This window comes from Furipterus horrens, unplaced genomic scaffold (assembly GCF_987537825.1).
Source record: "Furipterus horrens unplaced genomic scaffold, mFurHor1.1.pri manual_scaffold_9, whole genome shotgun sequence".
Lineage (NCBI taxonomy): Eukaryota > Metazoa > Chordata > Mammalia > Chiroptera > Furipteridae > Furipterus > Furipterus horrens.
In genome coordinates this window covers 89,120,810-89,138,519 of record NW_028327179.1, presented here as the reverse complement: position 1 = coordinate 89,138,519, position 17,710 = coordinate 89,120,810, and the positions used below count along the sequence as shown (strand labels likewise).

General features: G+C 37.9%; 1 protein-coding gene across 3 annotated transcripts in view; it reads left to right on the top strand.

Moving 5' to 3' along the window:
• Positions 1-17,710, top strand: part of CHCHD3 (coiled-coil-helix-coiled-coil-helix domain containing 3) — a 266,376-nt gene that overhangs the window by 35,916 nt on the left and 212,750 nt on the right. For all 3 annotated transcript variants that reach the window (XM_090286807.1, XM_090286806.1, XM_090286805.1), the window contains exon 3: positions 14,630-14,711. In XM_090286807.1, coding sequence (XP_090142933.1) covers positions 14,630-14,711 — 82 coding nt within the window. The remainder of the gene's footprint in view (positions 1-14,629; positions 14,712-17,710) is intronic.

Sequence of the window (17,710 nt, the reverse complement as noted above, 5' to 3'; positions counted from 1 at the left end):
CTGAGCCTGTGTGGAATATAATATATAGGTCTCTATTTCATAGCCAAAATGGACAATTTATAGAGTGATTTTCTAGGACATCTCAAAATGTAGTGACTCTGTAGCCGTGACTGCTACGTGCAGGAAATGTATCTCAGTGGGGCTCTACTATCATTACGTTGTGGGATATTTGCTGCATGATGTGTAAGATCCTATCAGTGGTTATCTTTCATTCTTTTTATTGGACTTAGCTTAACCTCAGCTCATTGTTTAAGCTGGTGACTAAGAATTTTTCATCAGCTGTCCTTGGTAACGTATTTCATCGCACTAGGACCATGGATGTTATCAATTGGAAAATCTAAATGGCAGACAAAAATTAAATGCTACTTGAAAAACAGAAGTGAAGAAAGGATGTTTTGGTTCTGTAATGTTCTCCTCCTTTTCTCTCTATTTAATATGGCCATGAATTATCCTTTTTCTGATTCTTCGCATCTCATAATTTTCAGTACAGAAGAACTTCTCAGGAAACAGCCTTGTCATGTGATATGCTTCTAGACAGCATAAAAAAGAAGCTGTGCTATAAATTCTGCTCCCCAGACGTTATTATAATAGTGGTGTGTGATTATACTTTCTTTGAGTAACTTGCCTTTTAAGAATACAGTCTATTATAATGGAGTGAAGGCAGGATGGGTAAAAGGGAAAATTTTGTTTCCTTGAATCTTGTGGTGCTCACTTTTAGGCACTTTAGTCCCAACCAAACTCATTTTTGGTATAAGTGTGGTTTGAACTTCTGTTAGCTAAACTGACATAATTTGTACACTTGATGCTCATGATTGAATTGAGAAAGGTATTTTTTAAAAACTGGAACTGATTGCCTATTTATTCATGCATTGTTTAAAAAATTACTCTTTAAATGATTATGAAAGTAAAAATGTGTTACTTGGTAAAAAATACAATTAAGTATAAAAAGATGAAAGAAATGATCCATTTCCCCCAAATTCAAAATTAATCATTATTATCATTTTGTATCATTCCAAGTTATGTAAGTGTATGTGTGCTTTTTGGTTTATTTATGTTATACTCGATGTATAACAGGCAGAGTAAAATGAAGACCAAACAGTATGTTCAGTTTATTATCTTATGCTTTTCACTTAATTGTGAGAAAATTTTCATGGATTAATATTCTTTAAAGCATGTTTCCTAATATTAGTATTGTATTTCATAATATGGTTATATTATATCACTGATCATTTCCCTGTTTTTGAATATTGAGTTTGCTTCCAGTTTTTTATTTTTTATATATAAAATATATGTTAACTCTATTTCATTTTCTCAATCTTCTCTTTGCCACCAGCCTTCATGTTTCTAGGAGGAAGATTAACACTCATTTAAACTGGTCATGAAAATGAATTTTCAGACAATGTTTGATCAACAATCAGTTTTATTTTACTCTTAGTGTCCTCATCATTCATCGTAATCTGTGACTTCAGCAGTTTTCAAAGACAGTGAAAAAGATTCACATTAATTCTTGTTACTGCCAGATCAAATTTACACTAATAAATATGTGAACCTTGGAGATCAGAAGCTAAAACCCTTATGTAATTGGACCTGGACACAGGCCAGATTCTAAATCCTCCTGAAAGATGCACCACAAATTCTTTTTGTTATGTTATCTCTTCTGTTGGTTGAAAACATTGTAAATCCTAGGCTGTTGACATTCTGAAGAATACACATGGTTTAAAATAGTCTCTTGCAGAATGTAGTATTGGCTCAATGAAATGTTATATCAGTCAGGGTTTTTTAAATAAAATGCTGGTTGTTTTTCAATTGAGTTGAGTTTCGTTTTGTCTTTGAAATGATGTTCGTTTTGGCCTTAAACTGCCTCCTCAGTCCATTTCATTTTCAAGAGCAACCTTACTGGTAATTTATAGATAAGAATTTAAGTCACAAAGGGTAGAATCAGAAAGAGAATAGTGGTCTCTTTAAACCTGATTCTGTAATTAAAATTGCTTTGTTGCCCTTCTCATTTAGCTCTGTTTATCTGTCCTTTTAAGAGAACGCAATTGTGGTGTGTTTCTGTATTTCACAATCCTCTGGTGACCAGACACACACACACATGCACACACAGTGGTTGCGACTGTAAAATGAAAGTCACGTGTGTGGCGCATTATGCCATTCTGTTTATATTATGGCCATTCTTATAGCCATGTTGCCGATGCTCATCAGTTTAAATCCGAACTTTTTATACTGTCTTAAAAAGATTTTATTTTATGTAAGTATAGTGTCTTGTTAGATTAACTTCTTACTGTTAAAGCCTATAAACTATATAATTGAGGTAAAATATGTGAAAACCATGAAAGTGTTAAAGCATGCAGCAAAATCTTATAATTTGGATTTAATTTACATTTGTCATGAAATTACAGAAGATTTATGTTTACTTACACTCATAGGGTAGGACATAGGGGTTGGAGTGGAAGTGAAGGCTGGTTTGATAAGAAAATTCCCTGAGAGGAAATCTCAGATTGCTTAGCAGCTTACTTTATGAAATCATCATGTATGGTAGAATTTACTAGTTACAGAGACTAGCATGGTATTTTAATTACTAGTTCCATTAAAACTGTTCGTAGGGAACTTTCCCTGATAACATTCTTTTTAAAGACTGAGTTCAATTACTGAAGGTACTTATAAATGACAAATTCATTTATTTTAAAGTATCATACAAGGTCGGTCTGGAAAAAGTCCAGCCATTGTTAATATAATTGAGAACAGTTTGCTCAACATTGATGTAATGTGGCAGCCAAGGAGAGTGGACTGGAATGCACATGCGTGAACAATGGTGACTTCACTGTACTAGTCAGTGGGGGCAGTAGCTACCATTGAGTGAGCATGTGTACTGTGTGGCTGTCTCATTCAAAATGACTGAGCGAGTAGAGCAACAGATCTGCATCAAATTTTGTATTAAGCTTGGACATTGCTCCGCAGAAACTATTTGGATGATTCAGAAGGCCGCAGCTATGGGCAACTGGTGATGGGCAGCTTCATCACAGCAATGTACCTGCTCATCATGTCTCGTGCAGAGTTTTTTGGTGAAACCTCAAATTACCCAAGGTGACTCAGACCCGCTACAGCCCAGATTTGGTGTCTTGTGACTTCTGGCTTTTCCCAAACTAAAATCACCTTTGCAAGGAAAGAGATTTCAGACATTAATGAGATTCAGGAAAATACGACGGGGCATCTGATGGCGATTGGGAGAACTGTGTGCGATCCCAGGGTGCCTACTTTGAAGGGGACTGAGGCGTCATTGTCTCACGTACAGTGTTTCTTGTATCTTGTACCTTCTTCAGTAAATGTCTTATTTCATATTATGTGGCTGGATACCTTCTGGACAGACCTTGTACGTGTTTAGATTGAACTCATTCTTGCTACATTCCTATCATTTATTTTTGGTCGTTTTATATGCTGTAGTGAATGCTAATTTATTTTTGGTGTTTATAGGAAAATTATTCCTTACTAAACTCTTCATTCCTTAATTTCAAAAAGGAATCTCTGTGAATTATTTTAAGTTAATTTAGGGTGAGTAACTTTAATTCCTTTTCTCATTTTCCTTGAATATAAAAATGATATGGCCTTATTGAACTGTTTGCTCACTGTAAATTCTAATATTGTCACCTGTGAAACATACAGTTTTAATTGTCTGAGGGCTATTTGATGTAGATAGTTTCCATAGGAAGTGTGTCAGCTTGAGATAGATCTATGTTTAGAAAATGGTTCTCTTAAAGCCATTAACCTGAAAATGTCTGTGAATGCCTAATAATGAGAACTTTTTAGTAACGAGAACTTTTCAATAGTTTGTGGGTAAATGGGTGTCACCCTGGACCTGTGTGCATTTCTGTGATATCCTATCACTGAGCTGGGATTCTTATGCTGCAATTTGTACCCACCTCTCCTGTCTTCATTGGATTCCTAAGGGAGCCCTTGTTCGTGTGGGCTTCAGGAGAGAAAAAGTTAGACTATTTGGTGATTAGCAGAAAGTGGCTTTGGATACCCTAAGGAAAATCAAGGTGATCTGTTTCAGGGGGGACTGGGAAAGGTAATTTTGGTGACTGTGGAGATAGAGGAAGCCATAAATATTTGGGCAGCTCCAGGCAGAGAACATGCTGGGAAAGGCCTCCTGTCATCTACAGATTTTTATCTGTGTTTGAAAAATCCATGTTACTGATAGTGCATTATATGTGACTATCAAAGGTCATACAAACCATAAAGTAGCTAGATTTCCCATGTTTTTCTTGCATCAGGGTGAATATTTTAGCCCAGTCTAAAACAATGGTGCTCCATGCTGGGCTGTACCGCTTCCAGGGAGGCATGTTAGAGATTTCTGGGGGAGCTGTTGGTGCTTAGTGGTGTGGGCAGAGCTCTAGATGCCTTGCAATGCCTCGGATGGTTTTGCCACTTGAAGAATTATCTGTTCTAAATTTCTGAATGTCCCTTTAGAAATTCATGCTCTTGAAAACCTGCGTACCCAGTTTAGAACTTAACTGTTTTATATATCTAAGCAGAAAGTGTTTTGCATGGTTTTAAGACATACTGAGGTTTTCAGGAATGTGTAGCATTAGCTATATGATTTTCCATTCATCTTCTAGTGTAGTTATGTTTGAGCATCACATAGTGAAAAGCCATTATTTCATTATAGCTTCTTTTTATTTCTGTTTTAAATATTACGTGTTGGTTTTTATATGATTAAAAGTTTTGTGTCAGATTATCATCTATTTTTAAGGATAATAAAGGGATTAGTACACAGTATTTGCTATAAAAAGGCAGTATTGGGTCCAATAAGGGTGAACGCCCTGGTCTGATTGGAAGCATCTTTTTCATTGATGTTTTGTATAGTTCCGGGTATTCTAAAGGATTCATACCCCAAAACCTTACATGCAACATAGTGTAAGTTATAAAACTGAAATGCTCCTAGAAGACAAGAAAGCATTCCATCCCTTTTATTTCTGTGTACCACTTGGTATAGAGGAAATTTGTGGATCGCCAGGAATATAATTATAATACATGTTTTTATTGTTATCTGCTGTTCAGCTTAACCTTACTGTGGATAATTTACTTTATTTTTAGTAAAAAGGTTAAGTACACTCTTCCATTTAAATTAAAGAGAGGACAAGGCCTGTGGTCTTGAAATCCTTGTGCAGTCTTGTGTATTAAAGATGGTGAAATCACCTTTGATCAGCTAATTTACAGAGCTCTCACAATGCTTCACAGAGAATTGTGTTTGTTGTATTATATATTATGACTACTTATGACTATATTGAAATGGTATTTTCTGAACAGTAAGTGGAGATTTGTTACTTTAGATGAAGGAAAAAGAATAATAGGGCTATAGATACAATCTGACTTCAAGAAAGAGGCTGAAATAATCATCACAATGTGAATTAAATAAAAAACAAGGCTCAGGATATTGCACTATAGTTTAATGAAAAAATTATACCAGTGTGTATTTTGCTGTCTCACAGTTTTAATATATTTGAAACACTGTAAGTAAAATATGAATTAAGCATGAGTGTAAAATAGAAATTGCTTTATTTAAAACTTCCCAAGAAAGGCCATTGCTCTGTAGTGGTTAGCTAGAGTGTTAAATAGGTCTTTTCTGGCATCTGACCCTTAATGGGGTATAAATGAAGCCTCTGAGGCCCAGAAGTCTGTCTATATGTGATCCTCCTACTATTTCTACTGTCTAGTAGTGGGCCAGTATCTAGAAATAGCACTCTATTTTTCTAGTTTTCTGTCTTTTTATAAAGGCTATTATTGGGTCAAGAATGTTATTTTCATTCAAAAGAAGAAAAGCCTTGAGATTGGGGTTGATTGACATTTCCCAGGTCTGTAGAAAGTCAGGTGCATTAGAAGATAGATTTTACTTTCAGACTTTTGAGTCTTTTGCTTTACCTGGGCTTTGATTACATGTAAGGATAAATTGAAAGTCTCACTTAGAAAAGTGTTGGTCAGAGTTTAAAGAACTTGAATTTAGGAATTTTTGTACTAAAAAGCACACACTGGTTCATAACAATAGGAAGAGGGAAGATTGATTTATGAATCTAGGAACTGGAGTGCTATTTGACTTTCTATTTACCAAAGCAAATTATTTAGGTAAGGACATTAGTCTTTATTAAAGATTTTTGGCTCACGAAGAGTGGGCTTTTCATTCTACTTCACTGTTCTAAAATACATTTTTTTGAAAATGTGCTGTGAGCTTGCATCAGGGTGGTAATTAGGAAAGTGTATTAGGAATGTACGATATGTTAATTGGTCTTTGTCATTATACATTAAGCAACCAGATATTTTTGAATAATGGATACGTTGTGGTATCTAAATTACTTTTTTGAAATTAAGTTTATTGAGGTAACATTGGTTAATGACACATTTCAGGTGTACGCATTATAATTCAATATCTGTATGCTCTGTTGTGTACTCACCGCCAAAAGTCTAGTTTTTTCTCTAAATTACTTTTGAGAAACAACAGCTAGCATTCATCAGTCTCTTATAATTTAATTACAAATTATTGATTGTGGCTGCCCTTCAAACATGCACAGATCTCCACTATTTGCAAAAATCATCTTTTATTCATTGTTTTTCCACCTCGTTCCTTCTTGTTTCATTTCTAAACTTGTTGAAGAGAGGCCTGTAATTGCTGCCTTCCGTTTTTTTCCTCCCACTGGTCCCCGATGCCCACACAGTCTGATCTCCATACACTCCATGAGCGATAGGTAATTGTAAGCCATGCTGCCAGGTCTTCTCTGGTGCCCAGTGTAGACATCAATTCACTGAACTTGGCCTTGGCCTTGGAGTCCTCCTACTCACAACACCCCAGGCAACTACTGCCTGTTAATTGGAATTGGCACATGAGATGAAATCTATTTACCCTTTCTGCACATGGTGTCTCGGTTCATTTCTTCCTCTCCATTCCCTTTCTTTTTTGTCTGTGATGATGTTCTTCTTTCACTCCCCTCCATCATCTGATGAATTTTTAAGGCCTATTCCTTAGCCTTCTTCTTTTTTTTCTTTACATATATTTTTTTTCCCTACAGATCTGTAATAGTCATTCCCAAATCAGCATTGCCAGCCAAATCTCAAACCAAATCTGAATTTCAGGTTTAAATGTCTAATTTCTACAATTGCATATGGTGATTCTACCATTACTTTCAATTGAGTATGTCTGAAACTGAACTCATTATCTTCCTTCCCTAAACAACCTCTCCTTTGTGAATTGACCATCTTGGCCATTAAGTTTCCGGCATCTGGGTGCATCTTTGACTTCTGTCTTTCATCTGTCAGTCAATTACGGATGATCAGTTTTTCCTGTGAAAGCCCTTGTGTCTTAGACTCCACCCTTATGGCCGGTATCCTAGTTCAGGTCCTATCACCCAAAGCCAGTGTCTCAAATTTGAGTGAGCACCAGAATCACCTGGAGGGCTTGTTAACACGCAGGTTGCTGGGCCCACCCCCATAGTTTTTGATTTATAGATCTGGGGTGGAGCGGAAATGTTGGCATCTCTAACAAGTTCCAGGTGGTGCTGCTGCTTGGGAGGGAAGGGAAGGGGAGGGAAGTGAAGATGAGGCTCCACTTTGAGAATCAATCATTGCCATGTCCTTTCCCCATCCTGTTTATCTGCAAACCTTTGCCAGATTTAATTTCCAGTAACACACTATGGCATTGCATTATTCCCATGTGTTAACAACTGTCCCACCTCCTTCATGAAGCACTCCATGACTGTAGCTGACCTTGATCAGTCTCCTTAATACTAACCCTCAGTGGTGCATTTTTACTAACGTAGACTTTAATGGTAGGGACCATATCTCTTCATATGTTATAAAGCCCAGCATAGTATGTCAGTGTGCGTTTACTACCTAGTGAATTGGTTGATCTTTCTACTTTGTGTATTCCCAGAGAGGCTGCTTGATTTTTGAGAAAATAATTAAGAAAACGAACAAAAGTAATTTCATATGTTTGACCAGAGAACAGAAAACTGAGCTTAAGCGTTGAATCTGAAGCCTTATAGCCAGTAAGTAGGCTTATAATAAGTACCTATTCTTCTTTACTTCATAAACAATGTCTCATTGGTCATAGTGGCTCCAGCTTGTAAAGGGGGTTCAGGAGCAGAAACCTGGTGGTGGTGTGGAGAGTTTCAGGGAAGAGGACTTGTCTTGAAAGGTTTTTTTTTTTTTTTTGAATAGCAGTCACACTTGGATAGTGTGTATGTTATGTTTCTTCTGAATTTTCCTTCAAGTACCCCAAAAGTTGGTGACTTCTTTTTCTGAATGACTGATGTTTGACACCACACATCAAAGAACTAACATGTTTTTATTGACCATCTGTGTGCCTTGCAAAGCTGTACAGTATTGTTCCCTCCACCACCCTGTCCTGCCTGCCTTATTTTTTGTTTTGTCTGTAAAGCCTAGAGGCTGGTTTTGGTAGTTTGCTGGGTAAGTAGCCGATAGGCAGTTTCTCCAAATGAAAAAAGTGTCACTTCAAGGAAAGCGACAGACAGTATGCGTTGCCGATGATACACTTTTTAATTCCTTTACCTTCATTCTAACAGGCTTTTAGGGGAAGTGGAGGCTCAAGCATGAGTTCTTGAGTCCCACCGGTGTCCCGTTAAACACACCGTGCCAGGGGAAGCGCTGGTAGAGATTTGCTAGTGGGGCCCTCATTTTACAGACCGGACACGGCCAGGCCTAAAGCCATCACCAAACCTAAGTGGCAGAGTCAGGGCTGGACACGAACCCCTTTTTGTTTCCAACTTGCCCCTCTTTGCATTTCATGAGACCTTCTGAAGAAACCCTTGCATACAGCCCCATCCGGGACTCTGGGAATGAAATGGAAACATGTCACGGTGGTTTGGGTACTTCATTTGGGGTTGGAGAGTTAATGCTGTTTAATTTATAGCTTTATCCCCTGCGAACAAAATACATTCATTTGTGAAACAAACAAAAAAATTAAGCTATGCATCAAAAAGCAATATCCAGAGGTAATTATTATTTTTTAATTTAAATTATAGATCTTATTTTCCCAGAGGCTTTGTGAGGTCTTGCAACTATTATTCAGGATATTAAGACATGAAATACTAGATGTATCTGATTCTCAATGCTGGTTTAAAGAATTGTCTACTTAAAAATGTGGGAACTGTGGAATGTGAGTGATGAGCATGTCTATTGCTATACAGCTTCCGCAGCCCGGTACTGATGTTCGTCTCACGTGGAATGGAACGGGGATCTGGTTTCCATGAGTGCTTATTGTGAAGCAAACAATAAAATGGACACTATTTGCATATTATGCCATTTAAATTAGAAATTTATAAAAGAATATAAATCCTGTCGGAGCAATAATGCTACACAATAAACCATTAACAGGGTGCTCTTAATGTTTAGGTCGCCAGTCTCTTTGTAACACTGTGCCTTCTGATTCAATATTTATGGTTATGAACGTGCAGCTAAGGATTTTCATTCTAACATCATTATTAACTTCAGTATGTAAGGGGCCTTAGTACCCTGCCAGGACTCTAGACAGATGGCATATTTTTAAAGGCAGTCTTAAGATGAATGATCCTTAGGTGAATGTAATTGTCAGTTGAATATCGTGTGTGTGTGTGTGTATTTGTCTGCCAACTGGATGGTGCCACAAATGGATAATGGGAGATTATTACATGTTTCTTTCTAACGCGTGAGATTTATGCTAGTCATCTTTTGATTATTCCCCTAATCAAACCGTCTACCTTTGTAAGATAAAGGAGCAGGACAGTCTTTATCCTGCAGCCTGAGTCGTTTACCTCTAATATACTGTGTGTTGTATTTTATTGATTGCATGGGCGCATCCATTATTATTTTTTAAACAATCAGGGTTCTTTTTGTACTAATGAATTGATTGAAATTATAACTTTGATGGATGTTTCTATGGAGCTGAAAATTTAATTTGGCCATATTGTAAGGCGTAAGCTTTGGCTCAGCTCTCTCAGCCCCGGCAGACGCAGTCTCTAAAGTGTGCTGCTTGTGTTGTGTATCTATATGTGTTTATTTCTTCTTAGAGGAGATCTTCCTGGTTCTCGTCAGTGTTTTAAAACTAGCATATGAAAATATAGGCTCTATAAAATTGGGCATGATATGTATTAGCAAATGGTAAAACTAGAAAGAGAAATGGAGTGAAGGAAAAACATCCCAAAGGACCTGACATTTTTCTAACAGGCAAGCCATAATTTTTGTTAAGTAACTTATGGAGATTGTTTAAGAAATATTGTAATTGGGAAGGGAATTACAGGGAAAAGATTATGCAAAGAAAAGGAAGGCAAGGGAAAGTCAGAGGTGGAAAAAGTTGCAAAGGAAATTGGTTATGTCCCTTGAGTTCCAGGGAATGTATGCAGGTCTCGAATCAGGGTTGCATTTTCAGTCTTTTGGGTTTTTTTGTAGCTAATGAGGCATTTTATAAAGTCATTCTGTGTTTTGGAGTAATTTCTGTTTACCATTCAAAGAACTCTCTTGAATATATTGTAGTGTCTCCACACACCCCCATTCCCTCTCCCTGATGTGTAACCGCTTTCTGAAAACAGAATTTGGGCGTAAGTCTTGTAACACCAAAGACAGATGAGAGGTAGTGAGGGTTTCTCTGGAGATTAAGACCGTGGTATTCACAAATGCTGAGAGTACTCATGATTAAGGATAAGGTTAGGGGTTTCTTATTTGCTCCTGAACCCAAATTAGAAGTATAGGTTCTTAGAATTTCCTAAGAATTTAAATTATTAGAAATACTCAGTTTGGCTAAAAGGGGTAAATGATTTCTAGGCACGCAGGAAAGAAGAAATTTTAGACAAACCAAAGCATTCGTTCAGAGTGGTGTTTACTAAAAAACAAACCAACATAATTTTGTTAGAGATCATGAAAGGAATCCTTTCAACCATACAGATACTTATTAGTTTCAAATAAAGGGTTTAGGGCAGACTTGCTGTACCCAAGCAATTGTAATGTTTGACTTTCTTCACATGTTTTATGGTCAGTGTCGTAACATCTATGTCTATAGACAAAACGCCAGTGTTCTTGTTTATTAAGATACATTTGCCATTGAAGCAGAGTTAAAATGATTTCTGAGAATATTTTTAAAAGCACACATATATGAAGAAAAAACATCCTTTGTCTTAATATACTTTAAAAGGAAAGTGAATATGTATATAAAAGCTACGAACCATACTTCCTGAGCTTGAAATAGTTTTGCAGATTTCCATGGCAAATTCTGATTTATATGGCTTGACCATTTCTCATTTCTACTTTTTCTTATTTCACAAACTTCAGGTCCCTAAAGATCTGCTTGGAAATGCACTGTGCTAATCGGCAAAGTTGGCCTTTCCAGTGTTTCTCTTAAGAGTAGACCATCCAGAAACACTGACCTTTTAGTTTAATAACAGTTTTGAGAAAATGTTCATATCCTGAGAGCTGAAAAGAGTGTTTTCAGAAAGGCCATTTTAAATAGTGGTCTCCCAAAGGTATTACCACTCCCCCCCCCCCCCCACCCGTCTGTACTTTGGATCAGACCTACCAGAAGAAATACATTGTTGCTTTCTGTATTCTGTTGATTTAAAAACAAATAACAAGAAACCTAGATTTGCTTGAAACCCATTACTAGACTGGTTTATTTTCCTGCGTGGGTTTTGATTTGCTCTTTTAGATTTTAAACTCTGTATGCTTGGTCATGTTTTATCTGTTGTTATTTTAAATTCGTGATTGTAGCAAAAGTAATTACTTTTTCAGCTGTGACTTCGGAAGTGAGACCCAATTGGTGTGTGTGTGGGGGTGTGTGTGTGGGGTGTGTGTGTGTGTGTTTCATTTCCAGGTGTGTGTGTGTGTGTGTGTGGCGTGTGGTGTGTGTTTCATTTCCAGGAATAGCTAGGGCATTAGAAAGATAGCTGTGCTCTGGGCCCTTTACTGCCCAAAGGTGCCGCTGGCTTCCCAGTGGGCATGCCTTCTTCAGTGGCCCTGGGAGTTTCCTGCCCTGTGTGTTGCTTCTCCCTTGCTCTTCTCCCCTCCTGGGCTACCTAGATGAAACCACCAGTTGTCCCCATCTGTTTCTTACCTCATTGCCCAGCAGGTGTGGGGCTGACTATGATAGGCAGGAGGGTATAGAGAAAGGAGACGAACCTCAAAGCTGCGTGTCCTTCAATGCAGTCTCTTCTGCGTGGCTTCCTTTCTATTTTAAATTCGTGATTCAAACTCTTCGCCAGGCTGTTACTAATTTCTCTGTTATTTGTATTGTTTTAAAACCTTTAACATTGAAAAAATATAAGATTTACTTGAATGCAAAGTAAATTCCCTGTTCTTGTTTTTCCTTCTTGATTTTGTGTGACCTTTTCAGAGCAGAGCTGTGTATCTTTTATACTATATACTGTGGAGTAGGAGAGAAGCCAGACAGCTCGAAGGGACCCTTGAGAACAACCTTTTGAGAAAACTGCTGCCCAATTAGTATTTCCTCAGGGTCCCCCAGATTGTTGGTGGGCGTGCTGGGATTCGACCTCAGCTAGTGTTGACTGCATTCCTTCCTTTGATTCCTTATTCATTGTTTTGTAACAGCTTTATTGAGATACATTTAACATATAAAATTTCCCAGTAAAAGTATACAATTTACTGGTTTTTAGTATATTTGCAGAGTTGTGAGATGGTTATCTCGCTAATTTTAGAACCTTTTCAAGACGCCCCCAAAATTCCTTCCCCATTCGATGTTACGGTCCATTCTCACCTTCCTCCCACTCCTGGCAACCTGTCTAATCTACTTTCTGAGTCTATGGACTTGCCTTTTCTAGACATTTAATACCAGCAGAAGCATGCAATATATGGCCTTTTGTGTCTGGTTTCTTTCACTTAGCATGATGCTTTCACAGTTCATCCGTGTGGTAGCATCTGTCAGTGCACCATGACTTTCAATGGCTGAATGATTGTCTCACTGAAAGGTTATACTACGTATTGTTTATCCATTCATGAGTTGATGGGCATTTAGATTATCTTCACTTTTGGGATGTTATGAATAATGTCATAATATCCATGAACAAGTTGTTGTGTAGACATGTTTCCAAGTTCCTTGAGTATATAGAGTACCTAAGAGTAAAATTGCTAGGCCGTGTGGTCAGTTTGCGTAGCATTTTGGGGACCTGCCTAACTCTCTCTGCAGTGGCTGCATCATGTTATAATTTTACCAGCAGTTTATGAAGGTTCCAATTTCTCCCCATTCTTACTAACACTATTTTTTTCCTGATTATTGTAGGTTCAAATTGGCGTATCACTGCGGTTTTAAATTGCATTTCCCTAATGATGAATGCTGTTGAGCAATATTTCATGTGCTTTTTGGCCATTTGTAACACTTCTTTAGAGCAATGCCTGTTCATATCCTTTGCCCACGTCTTATTCTTGTTCTGTTGTAAAAGTTCTTTGTATTTTCTGGATGCAAGTTACTTGTCAGCTCTGTGATTTGCCAGTATTTTCTCCTGTTCTATGGGTCATCTTTTTTTACCTTCCTCATGATGTCCTTTGATGCTGTCCTTATTTTCTGATAGTCCAAAAGTAAGAGAAAACATCCACATGACCTTTCATGTATTTTCTTTGTTTTTGCCCAATGTCAGCAAAATTTTAAAAGGCTTTTGCATAGCCTGTTGCAATTTATTTTTTGTCTGTGCCCTTAGGCAAGGTGCTTAGAATGTCCAGATCATCAAATAGAGTACTATTGTGGAGCAGAGACAGTATGGTTTACTTTTCCATCTAAAAGGCTCAACCATTTGAAATGATGGGTCCTGTGTGTATTCCTAGATCCTCCTAAGTGTTTCTGGTGCTTTCTTGGTCATAATTTCGAGTAGTAGGTTTTAGTGAAGAGGAAGACTTCTCTGCTTATTTTTGGTGGAAGGCTCTTATGGAGTATGTAACATTTGTCTATTTTGTTTGCTCTCATAGCTGTAAGAATCTTTGCAAAACACATATTACAAAATTTTATAGTTGTAAAGACCAGATGTTTCAGATGGAGTCACCAGGTATTTAAAAAGCTCCAGCCCAGTTCTCAGCGCTGCTCTGAGTCTCTCACCAGTTGCCGGCACTTGAATTTGAATGACAGGCATTTCAAAAAAAAAAAAAAGTTTAAAAATTTTTATAAATGCCTTTTTTTAAAAATAAATCATGGAGTAATGAATATAACCAAATAATTTTCTTCCTGTAATAAATGATTTTTTAAATATTTAATTACTGAAGTGCAGATGCTCTGCTGCCATCTTCCTCTCCAAAGTCCCTTCTGTCATCTCTTCCCTTGATATGCGGTTATCAGACTTTAATGATAGGACATCATTTTAAAGAATTTTACTTAATGGCTCAGTCCCTGCTGGGCTGTAAACAGCTCTGTGAGTTTATTATAAATTTTGGCAGGTGTGGAAATTTCCAAGTCACCAGGGAATGCTTGATTAAATTACTCCAGAAATGCATTAATTGCTCTTTTCCACAGTGCTTAGGTAGTTCCAAGGAGACACTGACCAGCTGGCAGAACATTGCCCTGTAAGATCTAGTCTCAGCTTTGTTTTCTTGAGTCTTTTCTTACTTTTAAGAAGTCACTAATTTTTCTCCTTCTGCTCTTTCCTGATTCTAGTTTCTAATGAAGAACTGAAAAGAAGGGTAGCTGAAGAGCTGGCGCTGGAGCAAGCCAAGAAAGAATCCGAACATCAGAAACGGTGAGTTTCGTGGTATGTGAGAGGTTTTCGGTGGGCTTGTTGCAATTATGAAATATTTTGAGAGGAATAATTGTGATAAGACTCATTATTTGTGTCTTGGTGACCTTCAGAATGTGCTGAACATATGAACTTGGCCATTTTCAGTTTTGGATTTTGCTTGTTAAAGCCCTGTGTTACCCTCTTCCCAAACTTGGTTATAAATTACCATTATATTTATTCTGTGGTTCTTTATTGCATGAATACTGACTGAGCCCTGTGTTCTCAATACGTGAGAAGTAGTTCTTGAAGATTCTCCAGGAATTTCACAGGCTAGTTTCTTTCAGTGAATGTATTTATGATTGTCTGCTCTGGTTAACAATATTGTTGCTAACAATGAATGCCGTCTATTATACATAGTACCCATATTAATAAATAGCACTAATTAGTAATAATACTCACTTAAAAAAAACTGAAGATACAGCAAATATGTAAGGTCGAAAAATCAAAATCTTCTGTTACCCCATTCTATGGAGATAACCAATCTTGAACACTTTATTCCTATAAATTTTTAAAAATGTATATACTGCTAAATTAGTTTTGTCATTTTAATATTACCACCACTACTACTACTACTAACAACAGTTAAAGGAATGTTCATTGAAGTGTTTTCACACGGCCATCATGGGGGACTAGATGAATGGATTACGGTACGTGCCTGCGCTGGGGTACTAGGCAGTCTAGTAGATCCTTGTGTGCTTATTCAAAATGATGTTGAAAAGCTATAAACTGAAAAAAAGAAACAACATTCAAAACAGCATAGATAATTTTTTGGTAAAAGTTATTACTTTTTAAAGACTTAAATTATACAGTTATTCATAAAAATGTGTCAGTACTTTTTAATCCAAGACAGTCAAGTGCTTTTCATCTGTGCTACTTCTGAAATTTGCATATAGCACAGAACATTATTATTATACGATCATGCAAATGTCTTTCTGCTGTGAGCACTAAGCACATGCCCGCCACCAGTGGGTGCTGGGTATATGTTTTTGTTTTGGACTGCTTAACTATTTCACTTGAGAGAGCTAAATGTGAAGAATCTTTGAATTGGATTCTAGTCTTCAATGGCCATAGGTCCCTCCACATATTACTTAGCCTCTTTGGGCCTTAAATATTTCATGTCTAAAGTGAGAGGTTTGAAATGTGTTCTCTAATAATTTCTTCATTTTTGGACAGAGTGCTGAGCTAGCTCCAGTTGGCTTAAAACTAATGGAAAAGGACAAGTTTTAGATTAAGACCCCTATTTACTCAGGAAATAAAGAAGGCTCATAGCTTAGGGCTTTAAAATTCAAGATGCATTGTAATTAGTACTGGTGGAAGAGTCTACATATATATCTATAGTTTTCCACGTCGTCGTCGTCGGCAGCCGTCCGTCTCTAGAGACGATGGCGTAGCTTCTGGAGAGTCTGTCTGCACCGCTGAGAATGGCTGTGCAGTCCGACTCGGGAGTGACAATCCCTGCCGCACTTGTCACAGGTGAAGGCAGATGGCTGTTGTTGCTGCTGTTGACGCTGCTTCCGCCTCGATCTTTTCTGGACCGCCTCCTCGTTGCGCGCAGCCTCCGCGCGTGACGTACCTTGTCTGACCGCGAGCCTCCAGGCTAGGCGGTCGTCTGCTTGAACTTCCCATGTGTTGAGATTGATGGAGCATTGTGTCATGTCCTTTTTGCAGATGTCTTTGAACCGCAGTTTTGGGCGCCCTGTCATCCTCTGGCCTTCTGCTAGCTCGCCGTAGAGGAGGTCTTTGGGGATACGGCCTGCATCCATTCTTTTGACATGGCCGAGCCACCTGAGGCGTCTCTCACTAAGAACTGCATGCAAACTGCTCATGTTGGCTCGCTTCAGCACCTCGGTGTTGGGGACCTTATCCTGCCAGGCGACATGCAGGACGCGTCGCAGGCACCTCATGTGGAAGCTGTTGAGTTTCCTTTCGTGCCTTGCGTAGGTGGTCCACGTCTCGCTTCCACGTAGTGCTTTATAATTATTTAATTGGGTAGGCTGATGGAGTATGTAATTAGATGGTGAAATTTAAATAGTCAAAAAAATTCAGACTATTTCCATTAAGAAGCAAAGAAAATTAATATAGTAGAATTTCTTGTCTTTGAGATTTTATTATTTTTAATTGCATTTTATTTTAGTAAGGCTTTAAAAAAATAATTTTATTTATTTATTTTTAGAGAGAGAGGAAGGGAGGAAGAGAGGGAGAGAAACATGGATGGGAGAGAGAAACATCAATCAGTTGCTTCTTGCACTGTCCCTTTCTGGGGACTGAAACCAGCCACCCAGGCATGTGCCCTGACAGGAATCAAACCGGCGACCTTTCACTTTGTGGGATGACCCCCGACCTTTTGAGCCACACCAGCCAGGGCTTAATAAGGATTTTTTTGGTTAAGACTCACGTTTACTTTGCTTACTATATTTCACATAGGCTTTTTTTGTCTTCCCTTCTTTCCATGTGGTATAGGCTTCTTACAATAACTCTCACGGTGGCTTTCTTTTCTTTCTTCCTTCCTTCAGTATTCAGCTTCCATTTGCTCTGCGTTGGTCTGTGAGGTAAAGGGTAGATGAGATTAATAAAAGGTGCAAGTGAGGGCCCGTTTCATATCTCACGTGGCCCGGGCTTGGCAGCCTAGCTGTAACCTGGACAAAGGAGTATTGATAAAGAATTTATTTTCTGTCACCTTTAAGGAGAGCAGAGGATGGGACAGCCTTTTTATTATTTTTTTCTTTTAAAAAATGTTTTGTTTGAAGCTTTCTCCATGAAAACGTCCAGCTGTCAAATCTTGGCACGAAGTGTGTGTTCATCTATGTGATACTTCTTTAAAAAATCAATAGCCTTTTTCTCCCTTTTTTGTACCAGAGAAGATATTTTAGAAAAAGCATCGAGAAAGTTTTACATGCTGTCTTTGAAAAGCAACTTTTTGGTGCCACGAGGCATTTATACATCATTGTATCTGTTGCCTC